Source organism: Tachyglossus aculeatus, chromosome 22 (genome assembly GCF_015852505.1).
Source record: "Tachyglossus aculeatus isolate mTacAcu1 chromosome 22, mTacAcu1.pri, whole genome shotgun sequence".
NCBI lineage: Eukaryota > Metazoa > Chordata > Mammalia > Monotremata > Tachyglossidae > Tachyglossus > Tachyglossus aculeatus.
In genome coordinates, this window is record NC_052087.1 from 2,791,665 (window position 1) to 2,818,208 (window position 26,544).

General features: G+C 46.6%; 1 protein-coding gene across 2 annotated transcripts in view; it reads right to left on the bottom strand.

Moving 5' to 3' along the window:
- Positions 1-26,544, bottom strand: part of IDE (insulin degrading enzyme) — a 118,062-nt gene that overhangs the window by 42,970 nt on the left and 48,548 nt on the right. The window contains exons 4-11 of one of the 2 annotated variants that reach the window (XM_038764110.1): positions 24,359-24,528; positions 18,295-18,417; positions 16,468-16,580; positions 13,006-13,168; positions 10,969-11,061; positions 4,633-4,724; positions 3,439-3,519; positions 2,732-2,835 (exon numbers count right to left, since the gene is read on the bottom strand). In XM_038764110.1, coding sequence (XP_038620038.1) covers positions 2,732-2,835; positions 3,439-3,519; positions 4,633-4,724; positions 10,969-11,061; positions 13,006-13,168; positions 16,468-16,580; positions 18,295-18,417; positions 24,359-24,528 — 939 coding nt within the window. Of the gene's footprint in view, positions 1-2,731; positions 2,836-3,438; positions 3,520-4,632; positions 4,725-10,968; positions 11,062-13,005; positions 13,169-16,467; positions 16,581-18,294; positions 18,418-22,760; positions 22,900-24,358; positions 24,529-26,544 lie in introns of those variants that run through there. The other variant, XM_038764111.1, reaches the window with a different exon arrangement.

Below are 26,544 nucleotides of genomic sequence, written 5' to 3' on the forward strand. Positions count from 1 at the left end.
TTCAGAGCAGGGGCTGGACAGTTTAAGGTCACAGAAAGAAAAAAGACACGAAACCTCAAACCGGCTCTGCTTAGTCATTGTGATGGGTGAATCCCGAGATCCTGTGGGCCACTTCGGGAACCAAACACACTACTCAACTGCACTCCTTCAAACATTTTCATTTCCTTTACTGCAGTTTCACATAAGCAAGAGAAGCTGGAGGGTTTTCCAAGAACGAAAGCTTGAATCACCATAGGTCAGTGACTCGGGCTCTTTTTCTTTCCAATTTCTTTTTTCTTTCCCAGCTGGACATTCTGCTTTTTAGCCTTCCGAGAAAATAATATGCCTTTCCTGGCACTTTCTCCCTACGGATTCCACAAATAACCCACGCAATAAAACCCTTGCCCCTGCTCCATTTACTTTCTGTTTTCCAGAAATCAAGTCAAGACACCACGGCTTCTAGAAGCCAACTGACTTCCTGGATTTCTGGACTTATTCCTAAACAGAACGCTTAAGTGAACACAAGCCTATTGCCAGGACAGAAATCCACGGAAGAGACAAAATCCAGTCTATGACAGCCAGTGCTAATCTGAAATTAAACTTATCCAGAAAATGCTCAGTTTGCAACCCTCCCAAAAATGGTACAGAACGACGTACTCCCTTGTGCGTGAAAACACAGTTTTTAGCAAGCTTCGACATCTTCAATTTTAGTGAGCGCATTCATTCATTCATTCGTATTTACTGATCGCTTACTGTGTGCAGAGCACTGTACTAAGCGCTTGGGAAGAACAAGTTGGCAACATATAGAGACGGTCCCTACCCAACAGTGGGACCATTATAGAGATGGAGAAAGGGCAGGAGTGTGAGAAAGGGACCAAAGAGGTTTAGTTCTGTTGTCTGTCTCCCCCTTCTAGACTGTGAGCCCGTTGTTGGGTAGGGACCATCTCTATATGTTGCCAACTTGTACTTCCCAAGCGTCCAGTGCTCTGCACACTGTAAGCACTCAATAAATACGATTGAATGAATGAATGAATGTACAGCTGGCCCGGCTTCACTGGCATGGGGCCAAGTGAGTAATCCCTCCCCACAGGGGCCTTGAGGTGGGGGTGAGCAATACACCTAGTCATGCGATGCTGCAGCGATGTTGTCCTCCCCTTTCTCCTCCTCTCCTGCCACCCAGCTTGCTTGCATGGCCAGGCTGGAGGCTTGCTCTCATTCCCAGAAGCAGTGCCCGGGGAACAAAGCCAACTCTCCCTGGCAGCTGTGGGAGCATCCATCCCCTTTTTCCCTGGGCGCTGCTGTGGCTCCCTGATGGCTGGGTGGGGGCCGGGGGACATGTGGCAGAGAGGTGGTTCACCTTGTTCTCTGTCTCCCCCTTTTAGACTGTGAGCCCACTGTTGGGTAGGGACTGTCTCTATATGTTGCCAATTTGTACTTCCCAAGCGCTTAGCACAGTGCTCTGCACATAGTAAGCGCTCAATAAATACGATTAATGAGGATGATGATGATGTCAGGGCAGGGGGAGAAAGTAGCCCCGGCTCAGCCCACACTCTGGTAAGGTCAACAGGAACTTCACAGGTTCCCTGGGCCAGGGGCCACATCTCAATGGCAGAGGGTAGGTTATAGAGCTGCAATCTTGTTCCATCTCTGGCCCTTTCCTGGGTACACGAGATGGGGCGGGCTGACTGTGGCTTCCCTCCCTGCCCAAACATTGATGTTGTAGAGAACATCCATCAAGACCAACCTGAGTGCCTACATAATACTAAAAAGTGGTGAAAATGGAATCTCGATAACTGAGGGGAGTGTGGTTTCCACATTCATCGGGGCTCTTACTTCAAAACACCCCATCTCACTATTGTCCCAACTAGGTCTTCAATCACTGCTATCGCCAGGACTGTAGACTGTCAGGTCACTGTGGGAAGGGAATTCATTCATTCAATCGTATCTATTGAGCGCTTACTGTGTGCAGAGCACTGTACTAAGCGCTTGGGAAGTCCAAGTTGGCAACATATAGAGACGGTCCCTACCCAACAGCGGGCTCACAATCTAGAACGGGGAGACAGACAACAAAACGAAACATATAAACCAAATGAAATAAATGGAATAAATATGTACACGTAAAATAGAGTAATAAACATGTACAAACATACATATACATGTATTTACCTATCCTAGCCTATCTAGCCCCGCACTTAGTACAGCACCTGGCATGTAGTAAATACCCCTCAAAATCATCAGATGATGATGATGGCATTTGTTAAGTGCTTACTATGTGCAAAACACTGTTCTAAGTGCTGGGGGGGATACAAGGTGATCAGGTTGTCCCTGTGTCTACCAACTCTGTTCTATTGTACTCTCCCAAGCGCTTACTATAGTGCTCTACATATTTAGAGCTCTGCATAGTAAGGGCTCAATAAATACCAGTAATGGACTGACTGATTGACTGACAGAGTCCACCAGGTGTAAAGCAATGGAGTAGGGCTCAGGGACGTTTAGAAGTAAAGACCAGATCGCTGCCTTAGATGAGCGTATAATCAAATGGGGATATAAACTGACAAAACCACAACAGTTAAAAAAAACCCAAGAGAAGGTATAGGATACAAAAATAAGTGGATAAACATATGACTAATAATCACGAAGTGCCATTCCCATCAGATGGCTCGGCAAAGTACAGATTTCTTATGAAAGAATATGCCTCAATCTTAGGCCTTTCGAAGTTATGTTTTAATAGCTGAATTTCAGGATAACTTACCGGACATTTTCTGGCCTCAATTTATCTAAAACCATCTCTATTAAATCAGGCCTGAATTCTTCCAATAAATATTCAGCAGCAAGCACTTCTTCTAAGGGATAATACTTTAATACAAAAAATAGAGAGCAGAAAAATTAGAAAATGAGCAGGCAATTTCTCCAGAGATTTTAAGAACGTTTTCACGTGATAGGGAACTCTCCACCCACCTTCCGCTATGCAAAACGGTGACATTACAGGCCAAGACCAGGCCAAGTGACTCTCTGAGGAAAGTAGAAAATACTAAATAAAAACTATGGTGCACACCGCATGGTAAAATGCTGAAGCCTGAAGACCAGCAAAGGGATTTTTAAAAAGGCTACGATCGAGGGCTGTAAAATCCAAATTCATTCTACAGAGAATGGGGTTTCTCCACGGGTGGAAAAGATGGAACAAGAGTTCCGTAAGAGGCGGGGGTGGGAAAAGGAAAAGAAAGAAGCAGTTGTACAAAGAGATGACAGCAGCAGGGACAGGGCGAAAGGCTGGGAGAGAAGGGAAATTGAAGAGAAGGAAAAATGGAAGGCAAGAAAAGCAGGGAGAAGAGGAAAAAAAGTAAAACTTCAGGAGATAACTGAACCATGACCCATATAACCATGGGTTATGAAATTATGAACCATAATTGCAGGATAGCCCACTCACAAATGTCTGGATTGGAAAAAAAAAATACTTACATGCAGCATTCCTCCTAGTTTAGATGTGTAACCCCGGGGCCTCTCTTTATCTTTGAACCTAAATGCTACAGCATTCAAATCCTAAAAAAGAGAAAATGAATCCAACAGGGCATTTCAAGCCAAACCTGATTACGTATTTCGGTTTTTCCTACAGGTTCCCGTCTCTATTTTCAACTGGGACTAACTTCTCAAAATACTAACCATCGACAATAAGTATTTCTGTGTTCAAAGAAGAAAAATAATTTTATATTTATTGAGCGCTTACTGGGAGCTTGAGAGAATACAAGAGACTAAGTACACACGTTCCCATATATAAAGTTGACCATCTAGCAGGATGAGAGAGACTAAGTTACAGGTTGAGGAAGCAGCTGCGTTTAAGGATTTGTACACAAATGCTGTGGGGCAGAAAGGTAGGATAAGTACCTATTTTAGGGGGAATGGGCTTAGGTTCATGCATTAACCAGTGAGGGAGAGTAGGATGGGGAGGTGAGTCAGGGAAGGCTTCCTGGAGGAGATGTCATTTTGTAAACGATGGCATCATTTACAAAAAGATTGTGGGAATACCCATTAAAGGGGCATTCACTTGGCTGCTCTGAGCTTAAACTTTAGAGATAAAGCATAACAGTGAAGAAGTTGAAACAAAACCATCAAGTCCTCCAGCGTTGATGCTTGTCTCCTCCAACCCATCTGGCCCTCAGAGAGTTCTCCCTCTTCTTGCCCATGTTTCCCCCTTCTCTCCACTGCCACCAGACATACTCTGGTTCAGCAGGAAAACAATTAACAACTCTCAATCAACCAACGGTATTTACTGAGCGCGTACTGTGCAGAGAGCACTGTACTAAGCGCTTTTCTAATGGTATTTGTTAAGCTCTTACTATGTGTCAGACACTGTTCTAAGTGCCAGAATAGATACAGTGCTCTGCACATAGTAAGCGCTCAATAAATACGATTGATGATGATGATGATGAAAAAAAAAAAGATACAAGTCCCACATGGGGCTCACAGCCTAAGTAAGGGCTTGGGAGAGTACAATACAACAGAGCTGACAGACACGTTCCCTGCTCACAACAATTCTCGCAGGAGAAACTTCATTCCTGACCGCTTGGAACCTACAAAACTTCCACCATTTCCCACTTCAATAGTCGCAGCTGAGCTGCAACAGCGGTTTAGGAGCAAAAACCCTAAAGAACTTACCTTGCACTCTTGGAAAACCCATTCTTGAGGTCCTTCTGTTCGTAACTTCTGAATATACTGAAACATGTGCAAAATGATATCTTCAACGTGCACTGGGGGGAAAAAAGGCACATTTAAACCCCTCATCCTTACTCCTCTTGAACAGTTCTGAGCAGAGAACAGACTTCCTCATTATTATTATTATTAATAATAATTCTATTTGTTAAGCTTTTACTGTGTGCCAGGCAGTATACTGAGCGCTGGGGTGGATACAAGCAAATTGGGTTGGACATACTCCCTGAGCCATGGGGGGCCCTCAGTCTCAATCCCCATTTTCCAGATGAGGTAACTGAGGCACAGAGAAGTGAAATGACTTACCCAAGGTCACACAGCAGACAAGTGGTGGAGCTGGGATTAAAAGCCATGACCTGCTGATTCCCAGACCTACGCTCTGCCCACAATGACATGCTGCTTCTTCCTTTGGGCGGTGAAGCGTTCACCTCCCGACAACTGTCACACCAGCAGAACCTCTGAGGTTAATGAAGTGTTGGGGAAATAACGATCCCCAGGGGGTACATTTTTAAAGTAGGAGGGAGATCTCTTCTCTTTTAGACTGTGAGCCCACTGTTGGGTAGGGACTGTCTCTATATTTTGCCAACTTGTACTTCCCAAGCGCTTAGTACAGTGCTCTGCACACAGTAAGCACTCAATAAATACGATTGATTGATTGACTACAGGTGGCTGAGAAGACTGAGTGGATAAGAAAGTGGAAAGGAGCTGGGGAGGCAAAGGGGAGATAAGTCAGAAGGTCATGGGTTCCAATCTTGACTCCACCACTTATCTGTTGGGTGGCCTTGGGCAAGTCATTTCACTTCTCTGTGCCTCAGTTCCCTCATCTGTAAAATGGGGATTGAGACTGTGAGCCCCATGTGGGACAGGGGCTGTGTCCAACCCAATTTGCTTGCGTCCACCCCAGTGCTTAGTACAGTGCCCTGCACATAGTAACTGCTTAACAAATACCACTACTATTATCATCACTAGGGCACGGACAGCCCCTAAATAATAATGACGGCATTTGTTAAGCGCTTACTATGTGCAAAGCACTGTTATAAGCGCTGAGGGGGAAATACAAGGTGATCAGGTTGTCCCATGTGGGGCTCACAGTCTTAATCCCCATTTTACAGATGAGGTAACTGAGGCTCAGAGAAGTTAACTGACTTGCCCAGGGTCACACAGCGGACATGTGGTGGAGTCAGGATTAGAACCCATGACCTCTGACTCCCAAGCCCGTGCTGAGCCACGTTGCTTCTCATTAAAGCTCTCTACCTGATTCAACTCAGACGGCTCCTCTTTCATTCGTTCAATCGTATTTATTGAGGGCTTACTGTGTGCAAAGCACTGCACCAAGCGCCCCTCGGGGGAGTTCTAAAATCAGCTTTTCTGCTGCTGCGACTGCAGTGAATCCCTCGATTTTTCAGCTTTGCCCTTTGGAGGGGGGCTGGAGGAGTCTTCTCTAGAAAGGCCCAGCGGCAGAGAGCCTTGGCATCACTAAGGGACCGGTGGCATACTGGGTCATCCCCTGGCACCTACCACTTGGTGAAAAAAAGCCTAATGCAGAGACAGTGGAAGCAGCGTGGCTCAGTGGAAAGAGCCCGGGCTTTGGAGTCAGAGGTCATGGGTTCAAATGCCGGCTCCGCCACTTGTCAGCTGTGTGACTTTGGGCAAGTCACTTCACTTCTCTGGGCCTCAGTTCCCTCATCTGTAAAATGGGGATTAAGACTGTGAGCCCCCCGTGGGACAACCTGATCACCTTGTAAACTCCCCAGCGCTTAGAACGGTGCTTTGCACACAGTAAGCGCTTAATAAATGCCATCACTACTATAGTGTCTAGGACCTCGGTTGGTAACCCTGAGGCAGGCTTCAGGGTGTTCCTCCTCACCATACCTTGTGGCTTGCCCCATTAGTCCCAGTCTTCTAGACTGTGCGCCCGCTGTTGGGAAGGGACCGTCTCTATACGTTGCCAACTTGTACTTCCCAAGCGCTTAGTACAGTGCTCTGCACACAGTAAGCGCTCAATAAATACGATTGAATGAATGAGTGGGTCAGTGGGCTGTGGGAGCAAAGCGGGGCCTTGGAGGTCACATGCAGTGCAAAGAAAATAATAATAATAACGATGATGCTGTTTGTTAAGCGCTTACTATATGCCAAGCACCGTTCTAAGCGCTCGGGTAGATACAAGCTAATCAGTTCGGACACAGTCCCTGTCCCACATGGGGCTCACAGTCTTAATCCCCATTTTACAAATGAGAGAACTGAGGCACAGGGAAGTGAAGTGACTTCCCCAAGGTGACTCCGCGGACAAGTTGAGGAGTCTGGATTAGAACCCAGGTCCTTCCGACTACAGACCCGTGCTCTAGCCACGCTGCTTCTCCAGACGGTGGTCTGGACTGAACTCAGTGCCTGAGAACGGCCAGGACCCTCACTAGGGAGTCTAGTTGTGAGTTTGGCGGTATCGCCATTTCGGGTTCTTGTTCAGAAACGAATCTTTTGTCTCGCCCACTGAGGCCTCTGCCTGAAAGTGTGAGGTAAATCTGCCCGGGGCCAGGCAACGGCAGGACACCGGGCTCCAACCTCTGCCCTACCCAGCAGTGGGAGGCCACGGTGTCCTCGACGTTCTCCTCCAGGAACCTCAGCCTACTGGCCTGGCACTGACACCCAGCTGGCCGCCTGCTGAGGCACTTCCAATCCTGCGGCCAAGTTAAGGTGTCGCACGGAGGTGTCCATGCGACACCTCCCCTGCCAACCCCGCTCTCTCCTTTCCTGAGAGGAAATCATAAAGTTGGCTCAGAATGTTCTCGTGGGAATGGCTGGTCCCGGGGGGCCCCCATCACGCGCTAACTCCCAGGCTTTCAGCGATGCAAACCCTGGCCTTGTTCAGACTTGAAGACTTGCCCTTTGGCCTTGCCTCTATACCGGTCCACCGTTAAATCTGTAACTCAAGGCCAGTTCTGACTAATCAATCGATGGTGTTTTTTGAGTGTTTACTGTGTGCAGAGTACTGTACTAAGCAGTACAAAAGAGTTGGTAGACATGAACTGGGCAGAATTTAAAGCTGCCCGACCTCTCACCTGCCTTACAATCTTGCATTTCTTCTAGCCTCCATGACATCGCCAAACGGATGACCTACTGACCCCTTAAACTCGACATGGAAAAGTCAATCTCCTCATCTTCCTTCCCAACCCTAACTTCCCCACCTAACTTTCCCCTCACACTTTACAAACCCTGTCATCTTCGCCTCATCTCCTCATTTGCTTGGCCTCAATATTTTCCCTGTTCTTCTTCTAAACTATCTCCGGGTTCCTTCCATTCCTCATTTTCCACTCTTACAGCCATCTCCTCATTTACTTGGCCTCAATATTTTCTCTGTTCTTCTTCTAAACTATCTCCGGGTTCCTTCCATTCCTTATTCTCCACTCTTACAGCCATCTCCTCATTTACTTGGCCTCAATATTTTCCCTGTTCTTCCTCTAAACTATCTCCGGGTTCCGTCCATTCCTTATTCTCCAATCTCACAGCCATCTCCTCTCAGCTGGATTACTACAACAGCCTCCTTCGTGGTCTCCCTGCCTCCAGCCTCTCTCTTCTTCAGTCTATGCCACAGCTTGAATTATCTTCCTAAAATACTATTCAAAAAAAGCATCCTTTCTCTACTCACAACCCAAAAGTAATGGTTACCTGTTCCTTCCCATTTCAAAAAAAATTTCTAACCTTTAGATTTAAGACTCTCCACCATCCATCTTCCCTCATTACGGAGTAAGTTCCTTGAGGGCAAGGAGAGTGTCACTTCTTTATTCAGTACTTACCAAGCACCTACTACAGGACATTGCGCCAAATAGGGGCTTGATAATCATAATAATAATGATGACGATGGCATTTATTAAGCGCTTACCATGTGCAAAGCACTGTTCTAAGCACTGGGGAGGTTACAAGGTGATCTTGCCCAAAGTCACACAGCTGACAATTGGAAGACCGGGATTTGAACTCCTGACCTCTGACTCCAAAGCCTGGGCTTTTTCCACTGAGCCACGCTTCTTCTCTAAAAATAGCTCGACATAAGCCGTTACTACCACCACCCTGTATCCGCTCTCTTTTCCCTACCTGCACCTCAACATGCACTCTGTTCTGTCCATCCCCACCTTCACAGCCTTCCCAAAAAGCCATCTCTATTGTCCAGGTATTCCAACAACTACCCTAGCACTCGCTTAGATGTATTTTTTTTTAGTTTTTATTTTTTGACTCCACACTGGTACTTTTGTTCCTTTCACACTTTCATGCTGGTCTCCTCCATTAGACTGTAAAGCTCCTCAAGGAGAGGGGCGGCGTCTTTTACTTTGACTGCAATTGTCCCGTGCACTAAGACATTCTGTCACACACGGTCGGCACTCAAATACTGATGGGGATGTTGGTGTTCACAGTTCATCTTGGCCATCACGTGCATCGGCACTCAATCACCCTGCCCTTTCCTACCTTACCTCACCGCTCTCCCATTAAACCCCAGCCCATACGCTCCGCTCCTCTAAAGCCAATCTACTCAGTGCACCTTGATTCCATCTATCTCGCTGACAACTTCCGCACCCCGGCCTTCATATCCGACTACTCTCCCCACCTTCAGAGCCTTATTAAAGGCACACCTCCTCCAAGAGGCCTTCCCTAAGCCCTCACTTCCTCTTCTCCCACTCCCTTCGGCGCTCCCTTCATTCCCCCCTCCCTCAGCCCCACTGCGCTTACGTACATATCCCTAATTTATTTTTATTTATATTAATGTCTGTTGCCCCCTTCAGACCGTAAGCTCACTGGGGGCAAGGAATGTGTCTACCAACTCTGTTCTACTGTACTCTCCCCAGGGCTTTGTACAGAGCTCTGCATGCGGTAAGCCCTCAATAAATAGGATTGACTGACTGATTCAGCAGCTGTGGAGTCTCCGTGCGATACCTCCAGCGATGCCTCTGACCGGGGCCTTCCCCTGCTCGGTGACCGGTCACAGACAAAAGATGCCCTTCCTGGAATGGCCCGGGCTCCGTAGCACTGTTTCCCTTAAGGTCTGCGGCCCTGGCCTGAGGAGGCTTGAATTGTTCCTCTAGCACCCGAGGACCCCCTCAAATGTCCCCGCCTCCTCTTCAACAGGCCATTCTGGGCTAGGCTTCTGTATTTCCTAGTGACCCCCAAGACACTTCAAAGGGGCTGGGGAGACACAAGTGACAGTCCAGAACAGGTGCCCTTTATTCCATTAATGCGGTAATAGAATCACTCATCCCGCCTGGATTACTGCATCAGCCTCCTCGCTGACCTCCTGTCTCTCCCCACTCCAGTCCATCTTTCACTCTGCTGCCAGGATCATTTTTTTACAAAAACGTTTACGACACGACTCCCCACTCCTCAAAAAACTCCACTGGTTGCCCACCCACCTCCGCATCCAACAAAAACAAAAACTTTAAAGCAGTCCACCACCTGGCCCCCTCCTACCTCACCTGGCTACTCTCCTTCTACAACCCAGCCCGCACACTTCACCCTTCTAGTGTTAAACCTTCTCACTGGGCCTTGGTCTTGACTGTGTCGTGGCCAACCCCTGGCTCCCATCCCGCTTCTGGCCTGGAATGCCCTCCCTCCTCAAATCCGACAGACAATTACCCTCCCCCCGCTTCAAAGCCTTACTGAAGGCACATCTCCTCCAAGAGGCCTTCCCAGATTAAGCACCCCCCTTTCCTCTTCTCCCACTCCCTTCTGCGTCGCCCTGACTTGCTCCCTTTGTTCTTCCCCCCTCCAGCCCCATAGCACCTATGTACATAGTTGTATTTCATTTATCTGTATTGCTGTCTGTCCCCCCACCCCGACCCCAGACTGTAAGCTCTCTGTGGGCAGGGAATGTGCCTGTACATTGTACTTTCCCAAGCGCTTAGTACAGTGCTCTGAACAAAGTAAGCGCTCAAAAAATACGGCTGAAGGAATGAGTACCTTCCAGTGGGCTGAGCTTGTCTGGGGCGGGACGCCCTGGTGAAGCAGCTGGGTCGGCGGTCCAGAGGTGAGGAGGGGGAAAGTCCAACAGCCTCCACCCCTCCCTCTGCCCCAACAAACTGGTGGACTCTACAGTTGGCCCTGAAAATATCTGAACCTTGTGCTAGATCATTTCACTACTTTAAGCAACCGGGACTATCGACTGATTGGAAAAACTGCAAAAAAGGAGATTGATTTGGGGGTCTGGATTTTCAATGCCCTCAGATCCAGAGAAGAAGATTTTTTTTAAAAAAAAGGAAACATGACAAGGGAAATGTATTTCCAAACAGCAAAAGTCATACTTACAAAGTCCTTCTTCCGTCAGGTCCACATTAATGATGAAAAACATGAAGCCTCTGGCCCCTTCTTTTTGTCCTCCAACAAGAGTATTTACCCAACCTGTAGCCAATAAAATAAAAAAAATATATAGGTTTATGCTCCTTCAATGCTGCTATAAAATGGGTTACATCTGATACGCATTCACAACTACAAATCCAAGCTAATGACCTTGTCTGAGGTGTGAAAAAATCGATTATCTATCAGTCGATCAATCGGTCATATTTATTGAGCACTTACTATGTGTGGTGCTCTGTATTACGTGCTTGGGAGAGCACAATACAGCAGAATTAGCAAACTTGTTTCTGGCTCACATGGGGTTTTTATAGTCCAGAATAGGAGACAGACATTATCACACCAACCAGAGCTGAATTTCTTTTTAATGGCATCTGTTAAGGCTCGTTTCTGGCTCACATGGGGTTTACAGTCTAGAATGGGAGACGGACATTATCACACCGACCAGACCTGAATTTCTTTTTAATGGTATCTGTTAAGGCACTGTCCTAAGCACTGGGGTAGATTGCTGCATTGCACTTTCCCAAGCGCTTAGTACAGTGCTCTGCACACAGTAAGCGCTCAATAAATACGACTGAATGAATGAATTGTACTCTCCAAATCGTACTCTCAAGTGCTCCACTCAAAGATGGCACTTAATACTTTGGATTCACTCTCTTGGATTACCAGTGTTTTGCGGAGCTTCTAGGGAAACCTGACAAAAGGAAAAATGTTAATCCAGAATGGGAAGCACTTGGAAAATCATTTCGTTTTTGGACCTCATGGGCTTTGGAGCCAGCACAGAGGGAAGGAGAAAACGGGGCGTATCGGATTCACCTCGTGAACAAAAATGGGGAGAGTTAATTGAGGGTCCCAAGAGGGTTAGCTCAACAAATGAGACACCATGATATACATCTGTGGAAAATGGGCTACCTGACAAGTGTCTGGGGAGCAACTCAAGGGTTTTGGGGTCCCCGGGCCAGGCAACTCAGTACACACTTTGTCACCCTGACTCGCTCCCTTTATTCATCCCCCCTTCCCAGCCCCAAAGCACTTACGTATGCATTTCCATTAAAGTCGGTCTCCCCCTCTAGACTCTAGGCTCGTTGCGGGCAGGGAATGTGTCTGTTTCTTGTTACACTGTACTCTCCCAAGCACTTAGCACGGTGCAATGCACACAGTAAGCCCTCAATAAATACGACTGATTGACACAGTACATAAAGATGAGTATCTGAATTTATACTATGGAACTACGAAGGGCAACCCTCTTGCTCGGGCTGTGAGAGGACGAGGGGACAAGGCTATCTATGAATGTGGTCTCCAAGAGGAAAAGGAACATGGAAGGGCAGGGGAAAGTTGCAGGACAGTACAAAGTATCTTAAGAGCATATCTGCTTTGTGCATGTGTGCGTGACCACAAATCACCTGTTTGGGAATCATCTGTTTCCCCCTTCTAGACTGTGAGCCTGTTGCTGGGTGGGGACCGTCTCTATATGTTGCCGATTTGTCCCCAGCGCTTAGTACAGTGCTCTGCACACTGTAAGTGCTCAATAAATAAGATTGAATGAATGAATGAAGCGATTTGACAACTGGTATTGGCTACTAGTTTGTGCTGCATCTAGCAAAATTTACCTCTTTGCATTAATGGACTCAGAAGAATAATAGCCATTAGGGTACTTGTTAAGCGCTTACTATGTGCCGGGCGCTAACCACTAGGCCAAGCCGCTTCTCAGGACCAACTCTCGCTGGCCAACAGGAAAATACTTGCGAATTCAGAATGAGGCCATCTTATCCAGGACGGTTCCGGGCCAGGGACGTTTATTCACTCAATCACTTTTATTTATTGAGCATTTATAAAGGGATCTGGCCAGCTTTCCGCAGTTTGCCAGGGAAAGTGTCAGCTAATAAGAAGCCAAAACCGAAAGACCACCACTCTCCAGGAAAACAGAATGGGCTAGAGAGAAGAGAAGCCTGGGCCACCGACAGGACTCCACATGTTTCCCAGCACACTTACCCTTGGCCTTAAGTTCAGACAAGAGGCTTCCAGGACCTTCGTGCCCAATGAGATGCCCGAGATAATGACCAGGGTTTGATTTGTAGTATTTCTGAAGGTCTGGGATTGGAAACGTCACATAGAGATTGCGAATGTCCTTAATAGGCACTACCTTGTAAATTTGCTGTCAATTAAAAGGAAAAAAAAGATAATTGCATATCCCACGGGATACATCCTCCATAAAAACAAAAAAACAAATACAGTGAAACCAAAAAACCATCTTCTCGTCTGGTGACCTTCATAAGAAATCCATTGTCAAGGTGCTCCACTATTTGCAACTAAGTCCACAGCAACAAGGATTACTTCATTCTGAACTGGAATCAACATTTTAGATTTTTCGGGAACCTCTTACAATATGCCAAATGAGTTCTGTCCCAATTCGCAAAAACACAAACAATTGCCTAATTTTATTACGGTAGCCTAGCTACAGCAAGGGTTGTGGGCTTGTATAATTTGGAAATTAGAAAGCCACTGGCCCCTAAAGCTTTGAGATTCTAATTAAATAATCAAGTCCTCTAATTTATTAAGCCAATCAAAGAGGATTACTGAGAACCTGCTGCAGGCAGAGCCATGGTAAGCACTTAGGAGTGTATGCCAACCTTCCTGAAGCAGTGTGGCCTTATGGATAGAATAGAAGCCTGGGAGCCCCCTCTTTCCTCTCTCCCTCCCCACCCCTCCCACCCTATCTCCTTCCCCTCCCCACAGCACCTGTATATATGTTTGTACAGATTTATTACTCTATTTATTTTACTTGTCCCTATTTACTATTCTATTTATTTTGTTAATGATGCCCATCTAGCTTTACATCTATTTATTCTGATGACGTGACACCTGTCCACATGTTTTCTTTTGTTCTCTGTCTTCCCTTTCTAGACTGTGAGCCCGCTGTTGGGTAGGGATCGTCTCTATATGTTGCCAACTTGGACTTCCCAAGTGCTTAGTACACTGCTCTGCACACGGTAAGCGCTCAATAAATACAATTGAATGAATGAATGAACTGAACTCATTTTCCAGGTATCTGCCCCACACTGCTCTGAAAGGTAGATCACCCTTAAAACTTCAATTTGCCAGCCCCCACCTCTCGCCAGAGAGGAGTCCTCGGCCCTGCAGGAGCTGAGAGCGGAGACTTTGGAAGCCAAAATGGAGAAACAGTCCCCTCTCTCTCGTTGTCGGCGGGGCCCAAGGATCAGATAACTGTCCAGTAACCCTACCCTATGTTGGGTTGGCTCCAATCTGGGTAAGAACTGGAGGGTGAAGAGAAAGTAGTAATTAGTACCCCAAGAATCCACAGCCCTGATCCGGGCAGAGGCCCCAAAGAGAGGCCACAGAGCACAGAAGCTAGAAACTTTCCAAAGGACACCAAAACAGGCAGAGAATCTCCAGGCCCGATGGTAAAAATAGAGATAACTTGCGGAGCAAAACCTAGGTTTTATGACCAAGGCTACTGCCTGGGAAAGTAATAACAACAGGCGATGAACAGTGATTAATGTAAACTATTGGTCCAACACGCTAAGCCGATTAATTACACTGGAAAATAACATATAACACCACCAGAAATCTCAATTTTTATAAGTAACAACTGCCATAGTATAAGTTTCTTGTAGGCAGGGGCCGCCTCTACCAACTCTGCTATATTGTAGTTTTCCAAGTGTTCAATAAAGTGCTTGTTATAGTGTACTTTCCAGGCGCTAAGTACAGTGCTCTGCGCACAGTAAGTGCTCAAGAAATACAACTGAATGAATGAATGAATGAATACCATTGATAGATTGGCAATCTAAGGATCTTACAGCCTACAAGAATGGGTCATAGCTGCCAAACGCAACTCCATTGCACCCCTGTAACTTCACACCATCAAGCCCCAGCCCTGGATCGCTAGTTTCCGCAGTTAACTTTCCCCCAACGTATACTCCTGCTCTGGAGAGCTGCTGGCAGAAATCCAGGTACCAGGCCGACCTCATCAAGATCAAACTCAACCTCACTTGCCATAACTCTGTCTTCTCCAAAACTCAGTAACACTACTGCTCCTCCCTCACTGACTCTCATTCCCACTGCCCACATCGATTCCAGAATTTCAACTCCCTCTTTAAACTCCCAACGCCCTCACTCACCCCTCATGATTTTGCCGACCATTTTAATAAAATCAAAACTATCAGGTCTGAACTCCTCAAGATCTCATTTTCTCAGACTCCTTCTCCACAACCACCTCTCTCATTCTTCCAGACCTCTTAAAGAAGAGGTCTTCAGCCCACTTTCAAAATTGACGCTTCCCACCTGCGCTTCCAACCCCATTCCTTCGCTCCTTCACACTTCCAGACAGTAAGCCCGTTATGGCCAGGGACCGTATCTGCTAATTTCGCCATACTGTACTCTCCCAAAGGCTTACTACAGTGCCCTGTACAAAGTTAGTGCTCAATAAATACCACTGATTGATTATAAAAAGAGCTGCGCTCCCTCTTCTTCCCTCCCTGACCATCTTCAACCATTCTCTCTGGGAGGGCTCCTTCCCCTCTGCTTTCAAACACACCTGCGTGTCCCCAATCCTAAAAAACCCCTCTCGACACCGCATCATCCAGCCACGGCCCCATCTCCCTCCTACCATTCCTGTCTAAACTTCTTGAATGAGGTGTTTACCCCTGTTGGCTCCATTTTCGCTCTGCCAACTCCTTCCTTGACCCTCCGGCTTTGAACTCTAAAAATTCCACGGAAACTTCTCTCTCCAAGTCCTAGTGTTGTGTCCCGTCCTGGGGTAGATATGGGATAACGTAACGGGACACGGTCCATGCCTCTCCCGGGGCCCCCAACCTACGAATAACCCACTCATTACACCTATTCATGCATTCAGTTGCAGTTCAGTGCTCTGCTAAGCGCTCAATGAATACGACTGAATTTATTGAACGCTCACTATGTGCAGAGCACCATACTAAGCGCTTGGGAGAGTACAATTCAATAATCAAAAGACACATGGAATTTTCCTCCCTCTCAGAGCTGCTGACCACATCCTTCCCCTTTCAAAAGCCTTCTTTAAAAAGCCACCTCCTCGAGGAGACGTTCTTAGTCAAGCTCATTGTGGGCAGGGAATGTGCCAGGCAAAGCTGCTGTATTATACTCTCCCAGGCGTTTAGCACACTGCTCTGTGCACAGTAAGCACTACTGATTGCTGTCACCTCATCAGCCATCTTAATGCTCACCAAACTGTTTATTCAATGTTGTATGCTGAGCAATTGTTTCTGTTCTTTCTCTCATCGATTCTATATTTGGTAATTTGTGCCGCTTGCCTTCCTCGTTAGTTTGTAAGCTCCTTTTGCTTAGAAAATGTATCTCTTTGCTTCTTTTGTTCCCAAGAGTCTAGTCCAGCAGGTCATGCCTTTGGCAGTGATATACGCCTATAAATATAAAATATATCTGAAAAGATGAATCACTTACCCTAAGATGGTGTTCCTGAAAAGGGTGTTCGGGAAATTCTGGTAAAGGGACGTTTTTGTTTTCCACTTCTGCGAACAGCTTTACCACCAGACTGGTTAGCTCATCTAGGGATTCTGAAGAAAATTGTCCATTAGAAACAGCAGAATACATCACAGTCGAGATACCCTTCGTTATGGGATTGATTATTCACAATGAGGTCTACTCTTAAAGGTTCCTTTCTTCTACATCCTGACAAATTTCTTATAGGAACATAAGGCGCCTGGGCATCCGACAAGATTCCTACTTAGACTGTGAGCCCCATGTGGGACCTGATGATCTTGGATTTACCCCAGTGCTTACCACAGTGCTGGATACCTGGAAAATGATTAAGAAATGCCACAATCCTTCTTATCATTATTATATCCAAATCTATTGGAATGCTTCAATTAATGACCCGTATTGCTTTTCCCCGCCACGAAGAAGCAATCTCTGCCCTCATTAACGAAACCAAGGTTGCCAATACCTACGGGATTCATGCAATTTGGCCCTGGGGGGGAGGAAGGGCATGAACGGGAGAGGCACCCGTGTCTTAAAATCCCTGATTATCTGTCATTAGAACTCCACGTTCCTGCACTCTCACTGGCCTCACTCACTAGTCATTACTATTATTGCTGTAATAATACAATTATTATATTTAGTATTGTATATAAATAATATTTATATTATTATAATAATCCTAGCCATAGTGGTATTTGTCAAGTGCTTACTGCTTGCCAGGCACTGTACTAAGCGCTGGGGTAATTGGGTTCCCCTGGCCAAGCTGAGGTGGGTCATATCGGATCATTAGTATCCATGTGCACTTATCCCGTGTGCAGTAGGTTCGCGGTGGGCACAGGTGGATGGTCTGAGGGTGTGAGGCTGGTACGGGCCCGGGCACGCTCCTGATGATGCCCTACGGAACACGCCAGCCATCTAACGGCCTCTCAGTTTAGGACCCAACCTGCTGGAGTCTCTCTCAAGTGCTCATCCCCACTCATTCCTTCCTTCCGTCGTATTTATTTCAGAAAATACAATATAATAATCATAATAATGACGGCTTACTACGTGCCAAGCACTGTTCTAAGCGCTGGGGAGAATACAGGGTGATCAGGTCATCCCACGGGGTGCTCCCAGTCTTCAACTGTATTTCCCCCTCATCTTACCTCCTTCCCCTCCCCACAGCACCTGTATATATGTATATATGTTTGTACGTATTTATTACTCTATTTACTTATTTATTTTACTTGTACATATTTATTCTCTTCCCCTCGTCCCCCTCTCCATCCCCCTCATCTTACCTCCGTCCCTTCCCCACAGCACCTGTATATATGTTTGTACATATTTATTACTCCATTTACTTATTTATTTTACTTGTACGTATTTATTCTCTCCCCCTCGTCCCCCTCTCCATCTCCCTCATCTTGCCTCCTTCCCTTCCCCACAGCACCTGTATATATGTTTGTACATATTTATTACTCTATTTATTTATTTTACTTGTACATATCTATTCTATTTATTTTATTTTGTTAGTATGTTTGGTTTTGTTCTCTGTCTCCCCCTTTTAGACTGTGAGCCCACTGCTGGGTAGGGACTGTCTCTATATGTTGCCAAATTGTACTTCCCAAGCGCTTAGTACAGTGCTCTGCATACAGTAAGCGCTCAAGAAATACGATTGATTGATTAACTGAGCGCAAGTCCTTGATTTACGATGACACTGACAGACAAGGGACAGAAATCTGAACTTTCCAAGGGCATTTTCAGCCAGACCCCTCACAGGGCTATGCGGCGATTACGACTTTGTCCTCTTACCTCGCCCCAGGACGCAAATGGCCATTAGATTCGACGAATAGTAAGTCAAGTGGAATTTCAACAGCTCTTGCCTTACGTCGATGCCTTCTTTGGTGGGTCTCGTTTCCAAGGTATATTTGTTACCTGTAAAGGACAAAATTCCGTTGTTTGACTTACAACAGCTGCGCATGGGCTCACGAAACAGCAAAAAGAAAACACGCTTGCCTTTCCAAGGGGTTCCCCGAGTCTCCGTAGTGACAATGAATGATTTTGGAATCTGTGCTTGACCAAGTGGCAGAATGAATTTCCCTCAATCGATCGTATTTATTGAGTGCTACTGCGTGCAGAGCACTGTACCAAGTGCTCTGCACTCCCCTTTCTAGACTGTGAGCCTGTTGTTGCCGACTTGTACTTCCCAAGCGCTCAGTACAGTGCTCTGCTCACAGTAAGCACTCAATAAATATGACTGAATGAATGAATGAAGAGCTTGGGAAAGGAAATTACAACAGAGTTGGGAAACACATCTCCTGCCCACAATGAGCTTACAGTCTAGAGACTTCCTAGCCAATCTCACTCTTTCCCAATACCAATCCGGTTCCCTCTCCCAATTTCAACTCCAATCCATGACCCTGATGATGATTATGGTATCTGTTAAGCACTCACAATATGTCAAGCACTGTTCAAGGCACTGGGATGGATATAAGTTAACCAGGTTGGATACAGTCCATGTCCCACATGGGGCTCATAGTTTTAATCCCCATTTTACAGATGAGGTAACAGGCACAGAGAAGCTAACTGAGCTGCCCAAAGTCACACAGCAGACAAGTGGCAGAGTGACAGAATCTATCCATCGATCAAGGGTATTAACTGAGCACTTACTGTGGACAGAGCACTATTCGAAGGGCTCCGGTGAGTAATAATAATGGTGGCATTTGTAAAGCTCTTACTATGTGCCAGACACTGTACTAAGCGCTGGGGTGGATCAAAACAAACGGAGTTGGACACAGACCTTGTTCCACATGGGGATCACAGTCTCAATCCCCATTTTACAGATCAGGTAACGGAGGCACAGAAGTGAAGTAATAATAATAATAATAATGGTATTTGTTAAGCGCTTACTATGTACCGAGCACTGTTCTAAGCACTGGGGTACCAAGGTTAACAGGCTGTCCCACGTGGGGCTCATAGTCTTAATCCCCATTTTCCAGATGAGGGAACTGAGGCCCAGAGAAGTTAAGTGATTTGCCCAAGGACACACAGCAGACAAGTGGCGGAGCTGGGATTAGAACCCATGACCTTTTGATTCCCAGGTCTATGCTCTATCCACTACGCCATTGTGCTTCGCTACACTACAAAAGAGTTGTTAAACACATTCCCTTCCCACAAGAAGCTTACCGTCTAGAGGGGGAGACAGACATAAAAATAAATTCTGAACATGCATATAGGGGCTGAGGGTGGGGTGAAAATCAAGTGCTCAAACAGCACAGATCCAAGTGCACAGGCGATGAAGAAAAGAGAGGGAGGAGAGAAAAAGATGGCTTGGAGATGTGATTTCCATAAGACCTTGACAGTGGGGAGAGTGGTGGTTCTAAGCACTGGGGAGGTTACGAGGTGATCCGGTGGTCTGCCCTATATGAAGAGGAAGGAATCCAGGTCAGAGGGAAGATGTGGGCAAGTGGTGAAACAGATGAGACGGAGGGTTCAGTGAACAGGCTGGCATTAGAGGCTTGCCCCTCGTGTCACCATCATCATCATCAATCGTATTTATTGAGTGCTTACTATGTGCAGAGCACTGTACTAAGCGCTTGGGAAGTACAAATTGGCAACATATAGAGACAGTCCCTACCCAACAGTGGGCTCACAGTCTAAAAGCAGTGGGCTCACAGTCTAAAAGTGTCCTGTGGCCTTAGGCTCTGAGTAGTTCCTCCAATTCAGGAAAGGAACTAGAAAGGGTAGACTGATCAGCTGGTCCCATTTCTGATCCAGCAGGGGTTTTCTGCTCAACCTTGCCTTCGAGGTCAAAAAAACAGAAACAATTTCCAGGAATTCAGTATTCGGGGGGCTAATCAAACCCATGATGATACTGACTTACAAATCCTCGGGACTGAAAGCTTGTTGTGGGAAGGGAACGTGTCTACCAACTCTGTTCTGCTGCTGACTTACAAATCCTCGGGACTGAAAGCTTGTTGTGGGAAGGGAACGTGTCTACCAACTCTGTTCTGCTGCACCCTCCCAAGCACTCAGTACGGTGTTCTGCACACAGTAAGCGCTCAGTAAATACCACTTTTTGTTAACGGCATTTATTAAGCGCTTACTAAGTGCCAGGCACTGAACTAAGTGCTGGGGTTGGGTATAGTCCACTTCCCACTTGGGGCTCACAATCCCCATTTGACAAATGAGGTAACTGAGGCACAGACAAGTAAAGCGACTTGCCCGAGGTCACAGTGGCAGAACCAGGATTAGAATCCAGGTCCTTCTAACTCCCAGGCCCGTGCTCTATCCACTAAGCCACAGTGGGATTATGGAAACCTATGTAATCAAGAATAGCATAATCTGCTTCCTCTCCCATTTCCCATCGGGTCAGCCAACTTTGACAATCCCATAGTCAAAAAGGACTTAAAGACACCAACAGGCCAAACCCCTCAACCTGTCCAAACGACCTGCTTGTTATGCCCAATGAAAATACTGATGCCAGAGATCCCTTCTTTCCCCACTCTCCTCCCCCCCAAAATCCCGTCGTCGAATACTTCCACCATTTCTCCATCTCCTGCTTTTAATTCCAGCTTCCTCTGGAAGATAGTGGGTCTAAATCTAGACCTGGAAAGGACCCAGCTCTCTCCTGGTTTAATATTACCTGGCAGCTTCTAGCTGGGGAACAGAAATAAAAATGCTGCCTAGCCTCTGGAGGAGTTTTCAGGAGACGAGGGCGGAGGGTGGAGTTTGCCCTACTCCGAAAGAGGTGATAGCTAGGAAAACTCTCTCCTTATTAGGACCGGGGCTCAGCCTGGTACTCCCCAAAACTCTGAGGCTAGGGAGGCTGAAAAATCCAGATTCCTGCCTCAGGTTCTCCTTAAGACCTAGATACGGTATTTGGTATTAATGGTATTTGTTAAATGATTACTATGCGCCAGGCACTGTACTAAGTGCCGGGCAGAACAAGCTAATCAGGTTGGACACAGTCCATGTCCCGCATGGGGCTCCCAGTTCTAATAATAATGGCATTTATTAAGCACTTACTACGTGCAAAGCACTGTTCTAAGCGCTGGGGAGGTTACAAGGTGATCAGGTTGTCCCACACGGGGCTCACAGTCTTCATCCCCATTTTTCAGATGAGGTAACAGGCCCAGAGAAGTTAAGTGACTTGCCCAAAGTCACACAGCTGACAATTGGCGGAGCTGGGATTTGAACCCATGACCTCTGACTCCAAAGCCTGCGCTCTTTCCACGGAGCCACGCTGCTTCTAATCCCCATTTTACAGATGAGGTAACAGAGGCACAGGGAAGTGACGTACCCAGCAGACAACTGGCAGAGCTGGGAATGGAATCCAGGTCTTCTAATTCCCAGACTCTCCTGAATCCACGTGCGTGGATTCTAGACCATCATCAACCCACCAAGTACTGGCTTGGAAAAGGATTGGAATCGCTAGACAAACACAGCCAGCTGTACAAACAGCCGAACAACAATTTCACCCTTGCCTCCAGAACACCTCCACCCAGCCCTGATATTTCCATTTACATCCCTACCCACTCCCCAGTCCACTCACACATCACACTGTTTTCTTTGTCTCCCTCTCTCGCTTATTGCTTTTTCAGTGTCTTGCCCATTAATTTGGAAGTCAATATTTGTATAAATGCTGTGGGGGGGTTTCAAATGAAGGCAGGGCCAGTCTTAGTACAGCACAGGCCTGCTCCGCCACTTGTCTGCTGTGTGGCCTTGGGAAAGTCACTTCGCTTCTCTGTGCCTCAGATATCTCATCTGTAAAATGGAATTAATAATAATAATAATAATAATAATGGCATTTATTAAGCGCTTACTACGCGCAAAGCACTGTTCTAAGCGCTGGGGAGGTTACAAGGTGATCAGGTTGTTCCACGGGGGGCTCATAGTCTTAATCCCCATTTTACAGATGAGATAACTGAGGCCCAGAGAAGTGAAGTGACTTGCCCAAAGTCACACAGCTGACAAGTGGCGGATTAAGACTATGAACCCAACATGAGACTGGGTCCAATCGGATTCGCTTGTATCCAACCCAGCGCTTAGTACAGTGCCTGGCATGGAGTGAGCGCTTAACTAATAACATAACTGTTATCAGCAGTAGCAGCAGTAGGGGTAAAATATTCAAGTAACTCAAGTCTTCGTCCGTCAAATAATTTTTGAAACCCAACTGTTCATGGCGTTGAGCAAGTCGGCACCGTGAAAACCGTCTTTTCCGGACGATTTTCCTATCTGTGCTCTGTAAAGAGTTTCCGTGGGGAACTCACACCTACCGTCGGTGTCTGGTCAAGTGTGAGTTTGTGTGTGGGTAAACGCAGTTGCCTGGGAGATCCTTCTTGCACCAATATGCGGATTTCACCGCCAAATCACGTGGTGTGATAGTGCTAAGTTTTTCATTGATGGAGCCTATCCAATCTATTTAACCTTGACTCTGTAGGTCAACGGGCAACTGTAACACCGAGAGATCGTTCAGCCGTTTACCTCCTTTACAAAAACGAGAGGCTAAGGTTACCAAGGAAATAGTTGCCACGTGGATGGTTCCGTACCCTCTGTTCTCCCACAGTGCGTGTTGTCACCACGCACTGGTTAGAGAACTAGCTCATCTGATTCCAGGAAATTATTGGGTATTTAACTGTAAGCCACACCTGCTACGGGATCTGAAGACGTGAGGGGTTTCACACGAACGCCTCCTCTACATTGTAGGAGAACTGAGTCTAACGTGATTCCTAAAGTTAGAAAACTAAAATAAAATCCCGTCATTTGGGAATTTTCCAAATTTCCAAAATTGAAATCCAATTTCGACCCTCATTTCTTGACCACCCAGATCACTACAGATATTTTCAACCCCCCCAAATCCATTCCTTGCTCACTATCTAGTGAGGAGACGGCATCCGCTAGCCAAAACATAAATGCACAAGGCGGAATCGGAAAAAAGTGGCGTTGACCATTCTAAATGAATACCTTACCCAGATGGATTTAATTTTAAGGGTCACTGGAGGAGCAGATGGTTACGAACTGCCTCTCGACGTGCACCTAGACTGAAATATCTGGAGATTGGGGGGGTGGGGGGGATGCCACCGTACAAGTTTAGAAGCGGGGAGGAAGGGGGAGGTTTCACCTCACACGGGGGGGAAATCCCCAAGCAGGAAACCGAGGACCGAAGAGAAACATGAGAAACTGTGAATGGTAAAGCTGGCGTCAGCAAGTCTTGGCATTACACTGAGCAGCAAATACTTAACACATCCAGGCTTTGTGGTGCACACACGGAAGTCTGTGTGAGATACACAATGATTCATCCATGATGCTCAGAATGCTAATGTCAACAGAAAGCAAACCAGCCTCCGCCTCTAGTGTCTCCAACAGAACTAAACCCAAGTAATAATAATAATGATGGCATTTGTTAAGCGCTTACTATGTGCAAAGCACTGCTCCAAGTGCTAGTGGGGAGTGGTTTAAGTGAAGCATCCTTGGGGGTTCCATCAGGGAGTTGAGGGGAAATAATAATAATAACAATTATGGTATTTGTTAAGCACGTACTATGTGCCAGCCACTGTACTAAGGGTAGGGATGAATGCAAGCAAATGGGTTTGGACACAGTCCAGGTCCCGCATGGGGCTCACAGTCTTAATCCTCATTTTACAGTTAAGGTAACCGAAGCACGGAGACGTGAAATGACTTCCCCCAGGTCACACATCGGACAAGTGGCAGAGCAAGGATTGGAATCCACGACCTTCCCATGCTCTCATCTACTAGGCCTTGCTGCTTTCGGTGGGCGCAGTGAGCCGGGGGGGATTTTGAAAACCCTCCAGCGGTAAGATGGGAAGCGAACTCGGGGCTTATCTGGAGCTATTAAGCCGTTTCTGTGACAAACCTGTCCCAAATTTGCTGAAGGGGTGGCTGGGATTGCCCGTGGCTTTCTCCAGCTGAAACAGTCTCCAGGCATCGTTCATCACGTTCTTCTCATGCTCCGAATCAACGGCGTTCACCTCCCTGTCTTTGCAGCTCTCGTCAAACAGAGGACACAGGAAAAACTGAGCAAACCTGCAGAAACGAAATCCTGTTAACCGAGGCTGAACTTCTCGAAACGAGGTTTAAAATCTGAAACTGGGCTTTGCTTAGAGCCTAAAGTGGGAAGTCGGTATGTAAATTATAGTAACCGAAAGCACCGCTACTCTGAGTGACTACGCTAAGACCTGACTGAAATGGAGCATTAAATACAGGAAACGTAGCTAAGGGACCAGAAAGCTAAGGAATTCTGCCTTCCTTAGGAAACTAAGGAAAAAACAAACTGCCCATGAGTAAAATCGGCAGGCTATTTGCTGGGGGAAGGAAAGAGTTACTACTGAGATGTCCCTGATAATAATAATAATAATAATAATAATAATAATAATAATAATAATGGCATTTAGAGAAGCTGCGTGGCTCAGTGGAAAGAGCACGGGCTTTGGAGTCAGAGGTCATGGGGTCAAACCCCGGCTCTGCCAATTGTCAGCTGTGTGACTCTGGGCAAGTCACTTCACTTCTCTCCGCCTCAGTTACCTCATCTGTAAAATGGGGATTAAAACTGTGAGCCCCCCGTGGGACAACCTGATCACCTTGTAACCTCCCCAGAGCTTAGAACAGTGCTTTGCACATAGTAAGTGCTTAATAAATACCATTATTATTATTATTATTATTAAGTGCTTACTATGCGCAAAGCACTGTTCTAAACGCTGGGGAGGTTTCAAGCTGATCAGGTTGTCCCTCGGGGGGCTCACAGTCTTAATCCCCATTTTACAGATGAGGTAACTGAGGCCCAGAGAAGTCAAGTGACTTGCCCAAAGTCACACAGCTGACAATTGGCGGAGCCAGGATTTGAACCCATGACCTCTGACTCCAAAGCCCGGGCTCTTTCCATTGAACCACGCTGCCCATTTCCAGTTGCCCAAGATAGAAGTGAAACACGACCAAGTGGAGAGAGCCCAGGCTTGGGAGTCAGAGGACCCGGGTTCTACTCCTGGTTCCCCAACTTGTCTGCTGTGTGACCTTGGACAAATCATTTCTCTGTGCCTCAGTTACCTCACCTGTAAAATGGGAATTATTATTATTATTATTATACTGTATTTGTTAAAGGCTTTCTTCGTGCCACCTGTAGAAGCTGCGTGGCTGAGTGGAAAGAGCACAAGCTTGGAAGCCAGAGGTCGTGGGTTCAAATCCCGACTCCGCCACTTATCAGCTGTGTGACTTTGGGCCAGTCACTTAACTTCTCAGTGCCTCAGTTACCTAGTCTTTAAAATGGAGATTAAGACTGTGGGCCACATGTGGGACAACCTGATGACCCCAGTGCTTAGAACTGTGCTTGGCACATAGTAAGGGCTTAACAAATACCAACATTATTATTATTATTATTATTACTACTAAGAGCTAGGGTGAAGACAAGAAAATTGGGTTGGACATGGTCCCAGATGGGGTTCACAGTCTTACAGATGAGGGAACTGAGGCACCAAGAAGTTGACTTGACCATGGTTACATAGCAGACAGGTGGCGGAGTCGGGATTAGAAACCAGGTCCCTCTGATTCCCAGGCCCGTGCTCTATCCACTGATAATAGTGGTATTCGTTAAGTGCTTACTATGTGCCAAGCACTGTACTAAGCGCTGGGGTGGGTACAAATAAATCGGGTCGGACACAGTCCCTGTCCCATATGGGGCTCAGTTTCAATCGCCATTTTTTACAGATGAAATAACTGAGATCTAGAGAAGTGACTTACCCAAGGTCACACAGCAGACAAGTGGTGGAGTCAGGACTAGAACCCATGACCTTCTAACTCCCAGACCCCACTACGACATGCTGCTTCTTCACTAGGTCACGATGTACCTCTGTCTTGGGGAACTGGTCCTCCTAGAAACGGAGAACCTCCCTCACCTGGGACATCTAGCCCTATGTGGGAGAGGGACTGGGTCCAACCTGATTTCCTGCACGCATTAAGAACAGTGCTTTTAGACTGTGAGCCCACTGTTGGGTAGGGACTGTCTCTATGTGATGCCAATCTGTACTTCCCAAGCGCTTAGTACAGTGC